This window comes from Lipotes vexillifer, unplaced genomic scaffold (genome assembly GCF_000442215.2).
Source record: "Lipotes vexillifer unplaced genomic scaffold, Lipotes_vexillifer_v1.1 scaffold294, whole genome shotgun sequence".
NCBI lineage: Eukaryota > Metazoa > Chordata > Mammalia > Artiodactyla > Lipotidae > Lipotes > Lipotes vexillifer.
In genome coordinates this window covers 260,868-273,499 of record NW_006783917.1, presented here as the reverse complement: position 1 = coordinate 273,499, position 12,632 = coordinate 260,868, and the positions used below count along the sequence as shown (strand labels likewise).

Sequence of the window (12,632 nt, the reverse complement as noted above, 5' to 3'; positions counted from 1 at the left end):
GGAGAGGCCACAACAGTGAGAGGCCCCCCCCGTAACCAAAAAAAAAAAAAAAAAAAAAAAAAAAAAGAAGCGGATATTTATTTTCAAACGCTTTTACAAAAACCTAATTTAATTAGAAAGCATTTTTAACGACAAGAAAATGTGTTAACTTGGTACTAGAAAATAAAACGTAAACATCTCACAAGATTATTAAATTACCCTTGTCATTTAAGATATGTATTTAAAAGGTCTATGGAGTTTACATATTAATCTCAAAAGTAAATCTTTAGGGAAAAAATTGCTAAACTTGAGCCCACGCAACAAAAAATTTTCTTCTTTATATTGTTCAGGGCAATAGTTGATGTTTACTGTTAAAACAGTAAGAAACCTCATGATACTTGCTACTACTACTTGCTACTACTATGGTGTTTATTTTTCAGAATATTGCAATCTTAATAAAGATTGTCTTGCACAAGCATGCTCAACAAATTTCATATGATAGGAAAAGGCTTTGTAATCTCTGTAGTAAGATAAGCACAACAAGATTTTTTGATATGAAGAGAGAAATAAATCCATATCACATGAAAAAAATACATAGGTGACTCAGGCTATACCATGCCCATATATACATACACACAAACAGTGAAAACTAGTTGTATTAAAAACAAATTTTAGTAGAAAAATTCTAGGTGTTACCTATGTAATATGTGTATTATTAAAAGCTTTAAAAATAATTTCTCAAGTTTTTGATTAGACTAGTAAAAATATCCAATGCTTAAACAAGAATTTTAAAGAATTTATATACCTAAGTCTAACTTTCCTCCTAAAACAGTATATTTACTACATGTAAATAATAGCTATGACAAACTAGTTATTGCTAGAAGCAATAAGACAAGTATTTGTAACTACAGGAAGCATTTTTCCCCATAGTGAGAAAAATATCTCATCTACTACTATTTTTACCTAGAGATGGGAATGGGAGAAGGAAGGAATTCACTATATACATTCTTACCAGGACTAAGGCCAAGCTCCCTCATTAAATCAGGGTTACAAGCACAGAATCTATGTGAGAACTTTGTTATAAGTGTTTCAAGATACTCTCCGCGCTCTTCAGGGGCATGGATGTGACGAAAAAATTCTCTCAGTGCATTGGGCAAGAACTGATTTCTAAAATTATGCAGTGTTACAAGGTCATCCAAGACATCTCTCCTAGTAGAAAAAAAGGTACAGCTTTAGTTAACTTTTCTCTATTAAAAAAATGATGGGAAAAATCACAGATTATTCATTTTTTGGATGAAAATACTTGGTTGATTACCACATCAGCAATCCTATAAAGTATATGTGTCTTAAAATTTAAAACATCAAAGTATGATTATTTATAAAATTAAGCAATTTAAAAATCTTTCATGAATAGAATAACAAAACAAGGTGAAACTAGAAATTCTAACTATAAAATGAATTTTTCAATATTAAAAATGGTAACTTTTTTCAAGTATCTTCTTGGCTAAATCCAAATGACAGACAGAATTCTTTATTTTTTTAATTATGAAAATAAGGAGAATCTTCACTTTCCATACCAATCCATATCACCAGAGGTAACAACTGTTTATATAGACTTTTTTTAAGTGTCTACATATACCCTATATTGTTCTAGAATTTGCTTTTGCTTGTTTCATACAGTGTATTGTGAGCAGCTTTCTGTGTCTTTACACAAAGATCTAACTCTTTCATTTAAATGGCTCCACAGTAGTGTATCTTATGGATATAAGAATTCTAATGATATACATTTAGGTTGTTTACAATTTTATAAATATTTGTGTACATATGTGCATATATACTTATTTTTTTATCAATAGCGTTCTAATAGTCACACTTTGTTATAATATGCTTCAATCCTTACTGAACTTGACCGTGATTATATGACCATGATTATAGAAATCTTAATTTCTACCAGTTGCTTATGGCAGGGATAGGCAAACTACAGCTAGCGGGCCAAATACTACAGCCCACTGCCTGTTTTTATAAATAAAGTTTTACTAGAACACGGCTATACTCACTTGTTTACTTATTGTCTATGTCTGCTTTCATGACATAATGGCATGTGTTATAAGTAGCTGCAATAGAGAGCATATGTCCTTCAAAGCCTAAAATATTCACAGAAATATCTGGTTCTTTAAAGAAAAACTGCTGATCCCTAGGTACCTAGCATTTAAGGACAAAAAGAGTTAATGACACTGTGTTTACGTAAGAAATTTCTTTCAATGACCGATATGCTGAACTATAAACCCCTCAAGGACAGGGATTATGTTTTAATCAACTGCATACTGCTACTTCTAGCAAAGTTCCTGGAATATAATAAATACAAATTGTTGCTGACAAATCCTGAGAAATAAAAAAAAAAAAGAGAATTACAATGAAAAGACAAACACATTTTTGAGCCATTCTTTAGATTTCTATGAGATCTATAATTTTTAAAACGGTAGTTTGGTGATGTCACATCAAAATATTTTCACAATATTTTTCTGTCTGTTGATACCCAGAATTCAAGAGTACAAATGAATGACTATCAAGTCAAAACAGCATACGAGGCACTGTCTCTGTAAAGCATACTATTAAATCACACTTCCAGAATTTTCAAGCTTTTACATGATACTTTTGTGCAGTATGATGCAAATATACACATCTTATACGATTTGTGTTTATGAGTACTATTTGTCCATTTGATTTGTATATGGACAATTTCAAAATTCAGAACTTTTAGTTACCAGACACTTAGATTTTATGTCTAGTTTTGGTCTGCTATCACAAAGATGTTGGACTTCCATTTTGTGTCTGTGCTTGGGCTTTATTTTTTACATTTACAATGGTAAATTCCTCATCAGCTTGCAAGAGAAATGATTTGCAAGGCATAGGAATCTTTTTCCTGTCTTCACCCAATTTTGCAACTAGATGAATGCTACATAGCACAGTTTTTAAGGTAAAACTTAACTCATTAAAAGCATTATTTAACTCATGTCTGATGAAAAATTAATTTTTTTTACCTTTCATCAAGATAGATTCTGAGTTTTTTCCAATTTAGTGTTCTTGTACAGAAGATAAACTTTGCTATTTCCTTTGGTGAATCATCTAGGATGCCCTTGGACATAAAGTAGTTCACTCCCTAAGACAGAAAGACAAGTCTACATAAATAAAATCAGTCTTCCTTTGTAAATTTAACAATTAGGCAATAGCAGAACAATAGCTATAGATTCTTTCCAGCATTAATAGACTGTTTATAGCTTTAACATGCAAAATACAAGCTAGAACTTGAACTGAAACTGTTATTTGTGGTTGATAGTTTACATGCAATGAAAAGTAGGAAATTCAAAGTTAAGACTTCTAAGGATGTCCTAATTCAATTTTCTGGCTCAGGTCAGTTAAAACTAACTATCCAGAAATATGACCTAAATTGTGGGTGGGGGGAGTGGGGAAGAACAATTACACAGACTTCAAGAATAAGCCTTACAACAAACACTTCAATTGCCTAATGGAAAACATGATTTCTAAAGCTCAGACACATATTCTAACACACTTCTCAAGGAAATAGCTTCTTGAGAAAACAGCACTCTCCAAATCAAAGACTAACAGGTTTTTCCTGGAAAGAATAATCATTAAATTTACTTAAAGTAAAAGGTGCAGAGTTCCAGACTGGTTTATGGGTTGTACACACTTTGGCTTCAAGCATTGCTATCAATACATTCTGTAAGAATTTAGCTCCAATACACACTAAGGTTAAACATAATAAGACAAAACAATTTCAGTGTTTTTCATAGGGTTTATCTTTGAATTTCCTTTTCTCTGCATGCAAAGTTTTCCAGAGAAGCATTACCCGTAAGGTTGTACCCTACTTTAGATTTAAACCACCAACAACAAAATAGCAACAAAAAAATCAAACACTGAAACCAATGTTCTCTCATGTATATGAAGGTCACATTCAAATAAATGCCTTATGTGGATTTGAATGTGCAGTTATTGAAATAAAAGCAGGTGTGTTTATTTCAACTCACAGTTATCCAGATACATGCATTCCCATGAATGCTCATGTCTGGATAATAGCACAATGTGTGCAGTTAATTGGTAGAGAAAATGACATATTATATACACACAACATACTGTTTTCACACATAAATTCCTTCCGCATTTCTTCCCTTTACAAACACTTACATAGTGATCAGAAATACTGCATACATTAGGAATTCAAAAAATTGGAAGAATTTTTATAAAAACTCTCAGGAGAAAAACTCTCATAAAATTTTTATATTACATTTTTTAAGCAATTTGGTACCATGAGGTTATGCTTTTGAAAGGTTATAATTATCTATAAAATGTAATTCAAAGATAAGATTTTTATATAAAACTAATTTTATGAGGATAACAGGCTATTAGCAATGTTATCAAATTTTCAAAAGAATTTGAAAAGTATAAAAACAATCCTAAAGCACTGATTTTAAAAAGCATATAAAGAGCAGAATGTGAGAACGTGAAACCTTGCCAACTCAGTGGTAAGCCATATTTCAGACTGCACCCTGGATACAAGGCTAGAGCACGTAACACGATCAAGATGAAAAGCCAAAGAACTTGTTTGGAATGAGGCTCTCAGCAATTGTCTGAGGGGGCAGGAACGAGAGAAACAGGAATGCTTGTTCCATCCTTTCCTCCATTCGTTTGAACAATCGAGAGTTGACTGTATATTTAATTGATCTACTCTGCAAAATTAAGCCAGGTTTTGATTATTTTTTTCTAAAACTCCTCCATTTAAAAAGCATAACAACATATTAGAAGGATTTCCAGTGCTTAATTTTAATCCAAGTGATTCAAAGACAAAGGAATGTCAATTAAGTAGTAATTAATAGGTTCTTTATTCATGCTTACTTGTAAATCAGTATTTAAGAGACACAAAACTAATACTAACTTACTTTTTAAAAATTTACAAAATGTAAAAAAACACTAATGTGATCTGTTAAATAGCATGTAATTCTCTAATTATATGATATATGCCATTGTTAATATTGTTTGATGCTCCTCAGTCGTAAATTAACACTGGCATTCGCCTTATGCAAGCATCATACAATTGTTGGTCATTTCCTTTTTTTTACGGAATACATGTTTGAGAATTTAATATGTAACCTCACTTGAGTTCTCCAAAATCAATCAGATGCAGAGGAGTAAGCAGATGGTTTTCAACCCAGTCCTGAAAACCAGCTACACAGGCTTGAAATCAGCCAACACTGCTGGTTTTGAGGAAAGACAGCATCAGTTTCAAGCCCGGGATTCCTCTGGAAAGGAAGATTACTTTAGCAGGGCTTTCAGAGTGAAGAGTAAGGGATGACAAAACAGAAAAGGACATGGGACCAGATTATAATTGTCTTCAATAAGCAAGCTGGCAACCATCCGAATTCCTATCTTGTTTTGTAAGCAATAAAATACGAAAGAAACCATAGCATGAGATCTGTTGAATAACTACGTATTTGTTTAATACGTGTACGAGTATTTTTGATTTTTAATAATGTTTTATAAGAATGGTACAGAGGAATCCCTAGATCATATAGCATTAATTATAGTTATTAATCAGGACTAAAACTCTCAACAGTATACGTGTGTGTTTCTGTGTGTGTACGTGTGTGCATGCGCGCGTGTCTCACAGGCAGAGAGGAAATCATGAACATTAATATTAGCCTATATTAACATAGTTTCCAGAAAAAGGAAGGTTTTTAGCTCATTATCATCTACATGATTCACCAAAAAGTGTCCAATTCTGGATGTCACATTTTAAGGGGCATACTGACTAATTAGAACTATCTGAATAAAGGAAACCAGGGCCTGATTGGATTGTTGGAGGGTCTAGACTTCATGTTATGCAAGGAAGAGTTGACGGATACAGGGATATTAGGTCTAAAGATGAAGCTATTTAGAAAAGAAGAAAAGATTAAGGCATTAAGACATCTGAAAAGATTAAGACTTATGACATCTGTGTCACAAGGAAAAAGGAATAAACACTGTGTGTGGTTTGAGTGAAGACCTTAAGCTGATGAAAGCTATGGAACGTCTTCCCCAAATAATGCACACTGCCAGGTTTACAGTGATAGACACAAGTATAAGAGTTTTGCTTTAAGAAACTTTTTTTTTTTTTTTTTTTTTTGCGATATGTGGGCCTCTCACTGTCGTGGCCTTTCCCGTTGCCGGACGCGCAAGCTCAGCAGCCACGGCTCACGGGCCCAGCCGCTCCGCGGCATGCGGGATCCTCCCAGACCGGGGCACGACCCCACGTCCCCTGCATCGGCAGGCAGACTCTCAACCACTGCGCCACCAGGGAGGCCCAAGAAACTTTTAAAAGAATGTCTTTCAAGAGGTCCCTTTCCACAGAGTTATGGGAACTCAAGTCCAAGTAGAAAGCTAGGGGACAAGCAAGGTAAGGAAACTGAGTACAGCCAACTCACTTGAAACATGTATTCGTATACAGGAGGGAAAAAATGGCAAAATTAAAGCGCAAAAAGATAAGAAAGAAGATAATTGGAGCTGCAAGTAGAGAAGAGGAGAGCAGGGGAAAGGAATGAAAACACAGGTGGGGTCTAACATGCTTTCTCAGCCTGGAAGACAGGATAGCGGTACTGGTTTGGAGACAGGTGCATGAAGAAAATGTTAAAAGACAAAAACAGAGTGCATGTTGGTTTTCTTTTCAGGGAGGACGAGCCATCTGGGGAGAGTTGAAAAAGAGAGCTGGCTTGGCTCCTTGAGCAAAATGGTAAAAATTTCTACCAACAGTGATGCAGGGTGTTAAAGGGAATACACTAGGAATAAAGAAAAGGAGGGCCAAGCAGCAATGAAAACCCAGGAGAAGTGAAGGTGAATTCATCTCATCTCATGCTAAGGTTTTCTTTACTAGAACACATGCTGTCAGTGATTCAAAGACAAAAAAAATCAAGAAATTCTGTAAAGCATTCTCCATGGATTATGTCACTAAAATTTGTTATGCAAATGACAGCACCAAGACTTAAACACTCCAATTAGAGCGGTAAGCTGTTTAGACACAATGTTTATTTAGGTGGCAAACAAATAATTCAAGAAAACATATGCAAATAGCTAAAGCCAATATTAAGAAGGAATTCAGAGTGAAGAAAAGGATGTGTTGGAGCTCAGTCCCCTACCTAATGTATCTCTTCATTTGCTTACTACCATAAGAATGGCTCCTTTCACACAGCAATTCCTCTTTTAAGATATATCTTTCTTTTCTTTTATTATATAAATACCCATGTTTTTCTCTCCTCTTTTAATAAAGCCTAGTCTTTTGGAATCAAATCATTATTATCCACAGTGTGCTTCAAAAGTAAAATCTACCATATATATGTTCAGAACCAAAAAATATGTATTTGGGGACAAAGTGAATTCTAGTAAACTAGGCATGCAAAGTACTGACTTCTGCTGTGAAGCTGAAACTGCTCTTAATAAAAAAGTCTTAATTTTTTTTTTTTAAAGTGCTGACTACTAGTACTGAAAGTACTGGCAACTGGCCCAGACACTTGGCAGACACACTGTGTAACAGTTGGTATCAATAAAAGAAATCACTAATAAAACAAAACTGACATGCTAGGGAGTACCCTTAATTTGTTTCCCTAAAGAACAACTTAGGAAAGAAATTTAGTTAAAAAAAATTTTGCTTTAGCTAGTTTTGTTCAAATTTGCCATTGTATAAAATATAAAAATCAAGTACCATGGCTACTGCTGTTCAGGTAATAAATCTGCCCTTTGAACATTATACAATAGAAAGCGAACTGGACACTGCATTTAATTTTCTTTTTAAAAGGACATTTGAAAACTTTTAGAATAACTATCCTTAAATTTTAACAATAAATATTTATAAAACAAAATACTTCAATCTAGATTTCTAATCTATTAATATTCAAGTGTACATTTTAACCACAGTGAAATGAACAACTGAAATGTAACATTTTCGTACTAAAAATACTGTAAAAATAAGATACAATATATGTTGTGAAAGCTTTTATTTTAAAATCTTAATTATTTCTAAAAAGTTAGCACATCAGAGTGCAGCCCTCTACAGGTCAGAGTATTCCCATTGTCTTGTGTGAAAATAGCAGCAGCAGTGGTTAAGATGACATCTCTAATATTATTTCGCCTTTTTATAGTGCTAGCAGAATTGCTAATGAAAATGTAAAATCTATTAATTTTTATCCAGTCCAGCAGTTCTCACTCTTCCTATTTAATTAGAGAACATGTGCTCTACAGTTAGAGGAAAAAACACACAGACCTTGAATAGGTGAAATTCTTCTAGGGATACGTATTCTGCAAATTAAAAAAAAATCAACACCTTTCTTTTTAGCTGAAGTGAAATAAATGCAGAAGATTACTTAATGAGAAAGTTTAAGACTAGGTATCTATGCTTTTACGCTGTCATTTCATTTCATTCTGCCCACTAAGTTTTCCCATGCAACTCTCCTATGTATATAACACTGACCTTCAGCCCACAACTTCAGAATGTCACACAATACTTTTATTCATGGTAATTTTATTCATGGGAATTTAATTATTCCTAATCTAGTCACTAGATTGAAAAAACTAAAGCAAAAACTATGCCCAAGTTTTTTAAGTCATCTACGTAGAAAGATTATTTTATAAGAGTAATAAGTAATGCTTTCCTCTGACTGAGGTACCCACAACTAGGCTATTCACTGGAAGGTTCTATGTGACTTACAACTAAGAGGAAAAGGGGGGTAATAAACGTTGGGAAAGATACGTAAAGATAATGTTGATGTCAGCTTCAAATCTGAGCTGCAGATTTCAGTCTTGTCAGTTCCCTGGGAGGAACAGAGAGCACACGCTGTCCACACTTACATGGAGAAGTGACAGTTGTGGAGAGAAGAGAGAGGGCCCATGTAGCCAGTTCCCTCTGGTTCAGTTACTGAAATTGGTCAGAACACCATATTCTATCTGGAGGATAATGAAACGTCATGAGAATGGACTGAAGTCAGCTTATTCATGGACCTGGTTGAATTGGCAAAAGGCTTTCAGCTTCCAAGAACAATTTGTGGAAGGCTGTTCGTACGTGAAAGTGCACAATGCTGAGGAATTGCTAAGAACAGTCACACATATGCCCTAAATTATTTGTAGCTAGAAGATGTCAATAGGAAACTCACAAAAAGGAGGGATAGTTCAAAAACAAATCAAAAGAAAAATGGAAAATCATCTCTAACGAAGTCCAGGAAAAATGGAGGACAGGCATGGGACAGATCTTTCTGCTTCTTTTTCAGAGGACAGAAAGCAACGCCATCAGACAAAATAACAGGAACTTCATCATCTAAGGTTTCAAATAACAATAAAGAGTCCCTATTAATTGGTTCTAATAGCCTCAAACAAAAAACGAGCCATGTCTGTGAGTTCTAACAGTCTCCAAGGAGTCACACCCATAACTGGGCTAGATCACTGCATGAAGATGATGTTACTTGTGATAAATTACTACTAATAATTAAATATAGCAATCATTACTGCAATTGGTATTGACAATTGCTGGTAGGTGATGTAAGCTTCTAGAAAAAGCCCCATCTCTAATCTGTCTGTAAATTAGAAAAACACAGCATCCTAATCAAAATATGGAGATAAAACTCTATTAGGTTAAGGTATGATAAATAACACTTCAAACTAATGATAAAGTGACACGTTTGAGCACAAATGTTAGTTTAGAATGCCCACTTTATAAAAACCACACACAAATATTGCATTTGTAATATGTGCATTTATAGATATACACATACATACCTACATATATGGCTATTTAAATGACTGACTCTACTTTGATAATAAAAATTACAATTTTATCATATTACCTAAATTCTAGAATGTACATTTATAAGTATGTTTTAACAGCTCTGAATCAATTTTTAAATAAACAAAATTCTTTTTAAGTGTTCTCCTAACAGAACATATACTTTCAAAAGGAGGTTAAAATTAAAACATTTTTTAAAAGCCCAAATCTTAATAGTAGACAAGCGGAGAAGTTAGGATTTAAATGGTAGTTTCACTGCCAACACATGTGCATACTCTTCATGTAATTAAAGTATCTGTTCATCCTACCACCATTTCAGCCAAGACACATTTTAACTTGAACATAATTTTGGACCTGGATTTATTGCTTAAAATGTCTTCAAAAAGATTAAACCAAACAGTACCACTGAACTAAAAAGTTATTGTATACGCAAAGATTGCTCATCACATGTCAGAAAATGAAATTAAAGGCAAAGTGTATCACCATCTAAAGCTAGAAGATGTTGTTGTGACTGATACATACTTCATGAAGGACCATTACTCAGGTGTCAAATATGTATTTACTACAATCCAAAAGTTCCAGGAGAGGAAGAACCTCCAAGCCTAGAAAAGTGCCTTCTCCTGTGTGTGGTGTGTGTAGCTCTACTTCTAGTATAAATATAAGACTACATTTTAGTGAGCACTTGGAAGCACTAAGCATTTAACACATATAATTTCATTAAAATTTCACAACACTACCATGATATAGGTACTATTATTGTCCCCATTTTTTTTTTTTTGGTCACGCCGTGCAGCTTGTGGTATCTTAGTTCCCGACCAGGGATTGAACCTGGGCTCTTGGCAGTGAGAGCTCAGAGTCCTAACCACTGGACTGCCGGGGAATTCCCCTATTGTCCCCACTTTAGAGATGGGGAAACTGAAGCACGGAGAGTGTAAATAATTTGCCCAAGGTCAAAGTCATATAACTAGCAAGTGGAGAGATACTTAATAAGTATCTGTTGAATGAATATGTGAATCTCTCTGTATAAAGCTTCCAGATGACTTTCAAGAGAAGCTGTACATTTGTAAGGATTATATAATTCAAATAGGGGAAAAAAGAGAAAATAATAACATAACAAAAGAAAAAAATAACATAAAAACCTATGAGTTGGACCAGTACACTGTAAATGCCTCAAATTATAAACCCCCAAAGGTCAAAGTAACCATTCCAAAAATAAAAAGCAACATGTCATTCTAATGATATATTTAACTGCTAATAAGTGATTCAGAAAGATGTTAAGGCTTTGATTATAAAGGAGGCATCTCTAAAAACTTTGATATGAAAGAAAAAAAGGTTACATAATCTTATGGATAAATGTACACTACGATTAGTTGGTCAAAAAATTGCATTTAATGTAGTGTTTCCTTCGAACTTCCATATTTCAATGCTGTAATTAAATTGATGGATGCTGTACAAGTGATGACATCCAATAATTGAGGAAATATTGTCTTTTCAATTACTGAAAAAAAGCACTCATTGTGACACTGGTAGCAGCAATTTCAAATTCAGGAAAGAGATGCAAGAGAGACAACTACCTTGGACATTAAAGTTGAGAACTTAAATCTAGAAAGTGATGTCAAGTTTCACTGAAAATGTGGTCACATCAGATAAAGAAGAACATGGTGGAGGTGTCAAGGTGGTCAGAGAGGGTAAAGTAAGGAAACAAAAGGCAAACAGATTTTTCTTTGAAATGTACTTAAAATATTAATACAATACTGCAAAGTCTCTAGGTACACTTATCTAAATTTGTAACAAAATTCATAAAGAAAAAATCTTGTTCATTTTAGCATTTCACATTTTTAAATTTGTAGTATGAGTATTGTGGTGCTAAGATATTACAATTAAAATATTCTAATTTTATTCTTTCCTCTAGACCAAAGTCCTAGATCAGTACATTGTGTACTAATTTCAGTATGCTTTTACCCCAGACAATTTACACTTAAATGAGGTAGCAAATTCATATTTCCTATAACATACTTAGGAAAACAAAAACAAAACCCATCAGGTGGTTTGAGTGATGAATAAACTATGGAATACTCCAGGCCTGAATCTTTTTCAGTTAGATACAGACTAGCAAGCAGCCTGGGAAATTGATTCCCTTGGAAGCTTCTGAAAGGTTTACACTGAGTCTACCGGTGTCTTTCTATGGACTGATTCTAAACCACATGCTGGAATGCCTCTTGCAGACAAGGAAGGGTAAGGGAAGGTGACCACAGATATAGTATGGTCAGGGCAGAGTGTAAAATTAAGTTGACCTCATAGACACAGGATAAAGTTTTCTTCTTAATCATAAAATCAACACATGACAAATCAGATTGAAACAGACAGAAACATACATCCATATATACCCACACATACATCATGTTGCCCTGAAGAGAGTTAATGGCCTCTAGTTTAGTATGACTTGACCAGCTGTACCTGGCTCAAGGTTATTAACTTATCGAGAGGATAATATTCAGTGTCTGAGAGGCATAATTTTGCCCTTTGACGCTAAGGATGATCAAGGTAAAGGGACTTTGCCGATGAACGTGAGTGTTTTAGGTCTTCGGGGTAAATAATCTTTATAGAGGAGAAGCTATATTTGGTGAGGGACTCCTCTCATTGTCAACTAGCTCTTTTTACTCTAAACTCTCATCAGCAATCTAGAGATAAAATTAACTTGCTAATGAGAATTAGCGATGCTTATTTTATTTGTTTTGTTTTTGTTTTTGTTTTTTGCGGTACGCGGGCCTCACTGTTGTGGGGCCTCTCCCGTTGCGGAGCACAGGCTCCGGATGCGCAGGCTCAGCGGCCACGC

The 12,632-nt window shown here is 34.3% G+C and overlaps 1 protein-coding gene across 1 annotated transcript in view; it reads right to left on the bottom strand.

The window, feature by feature from the left end:
* The window catches only part of FBXO8 (F-box protein 8), a 39,865-nt gene that overhangs the window by 1,362 nt on the left and 25,871 nt on the right, over window positions 1-12,632 (bottom strand). Inside the window, exons 4-5 of the mRNA XM_007456433.1 lie at window positions 3,021-3,139; window positions 992-1,188 (exon numbers count right to left, since the gene is read on the bottom strand). Coding sequence (XP_007456495.1) covers window positions 992-1,188; window positions 3,021-3,139 — 316 coding nt within the window. The remainder of the gene's footprint in view (window positions 1-991; window positions 1,189-3,020; window positions 3,140-12,632) is intronic.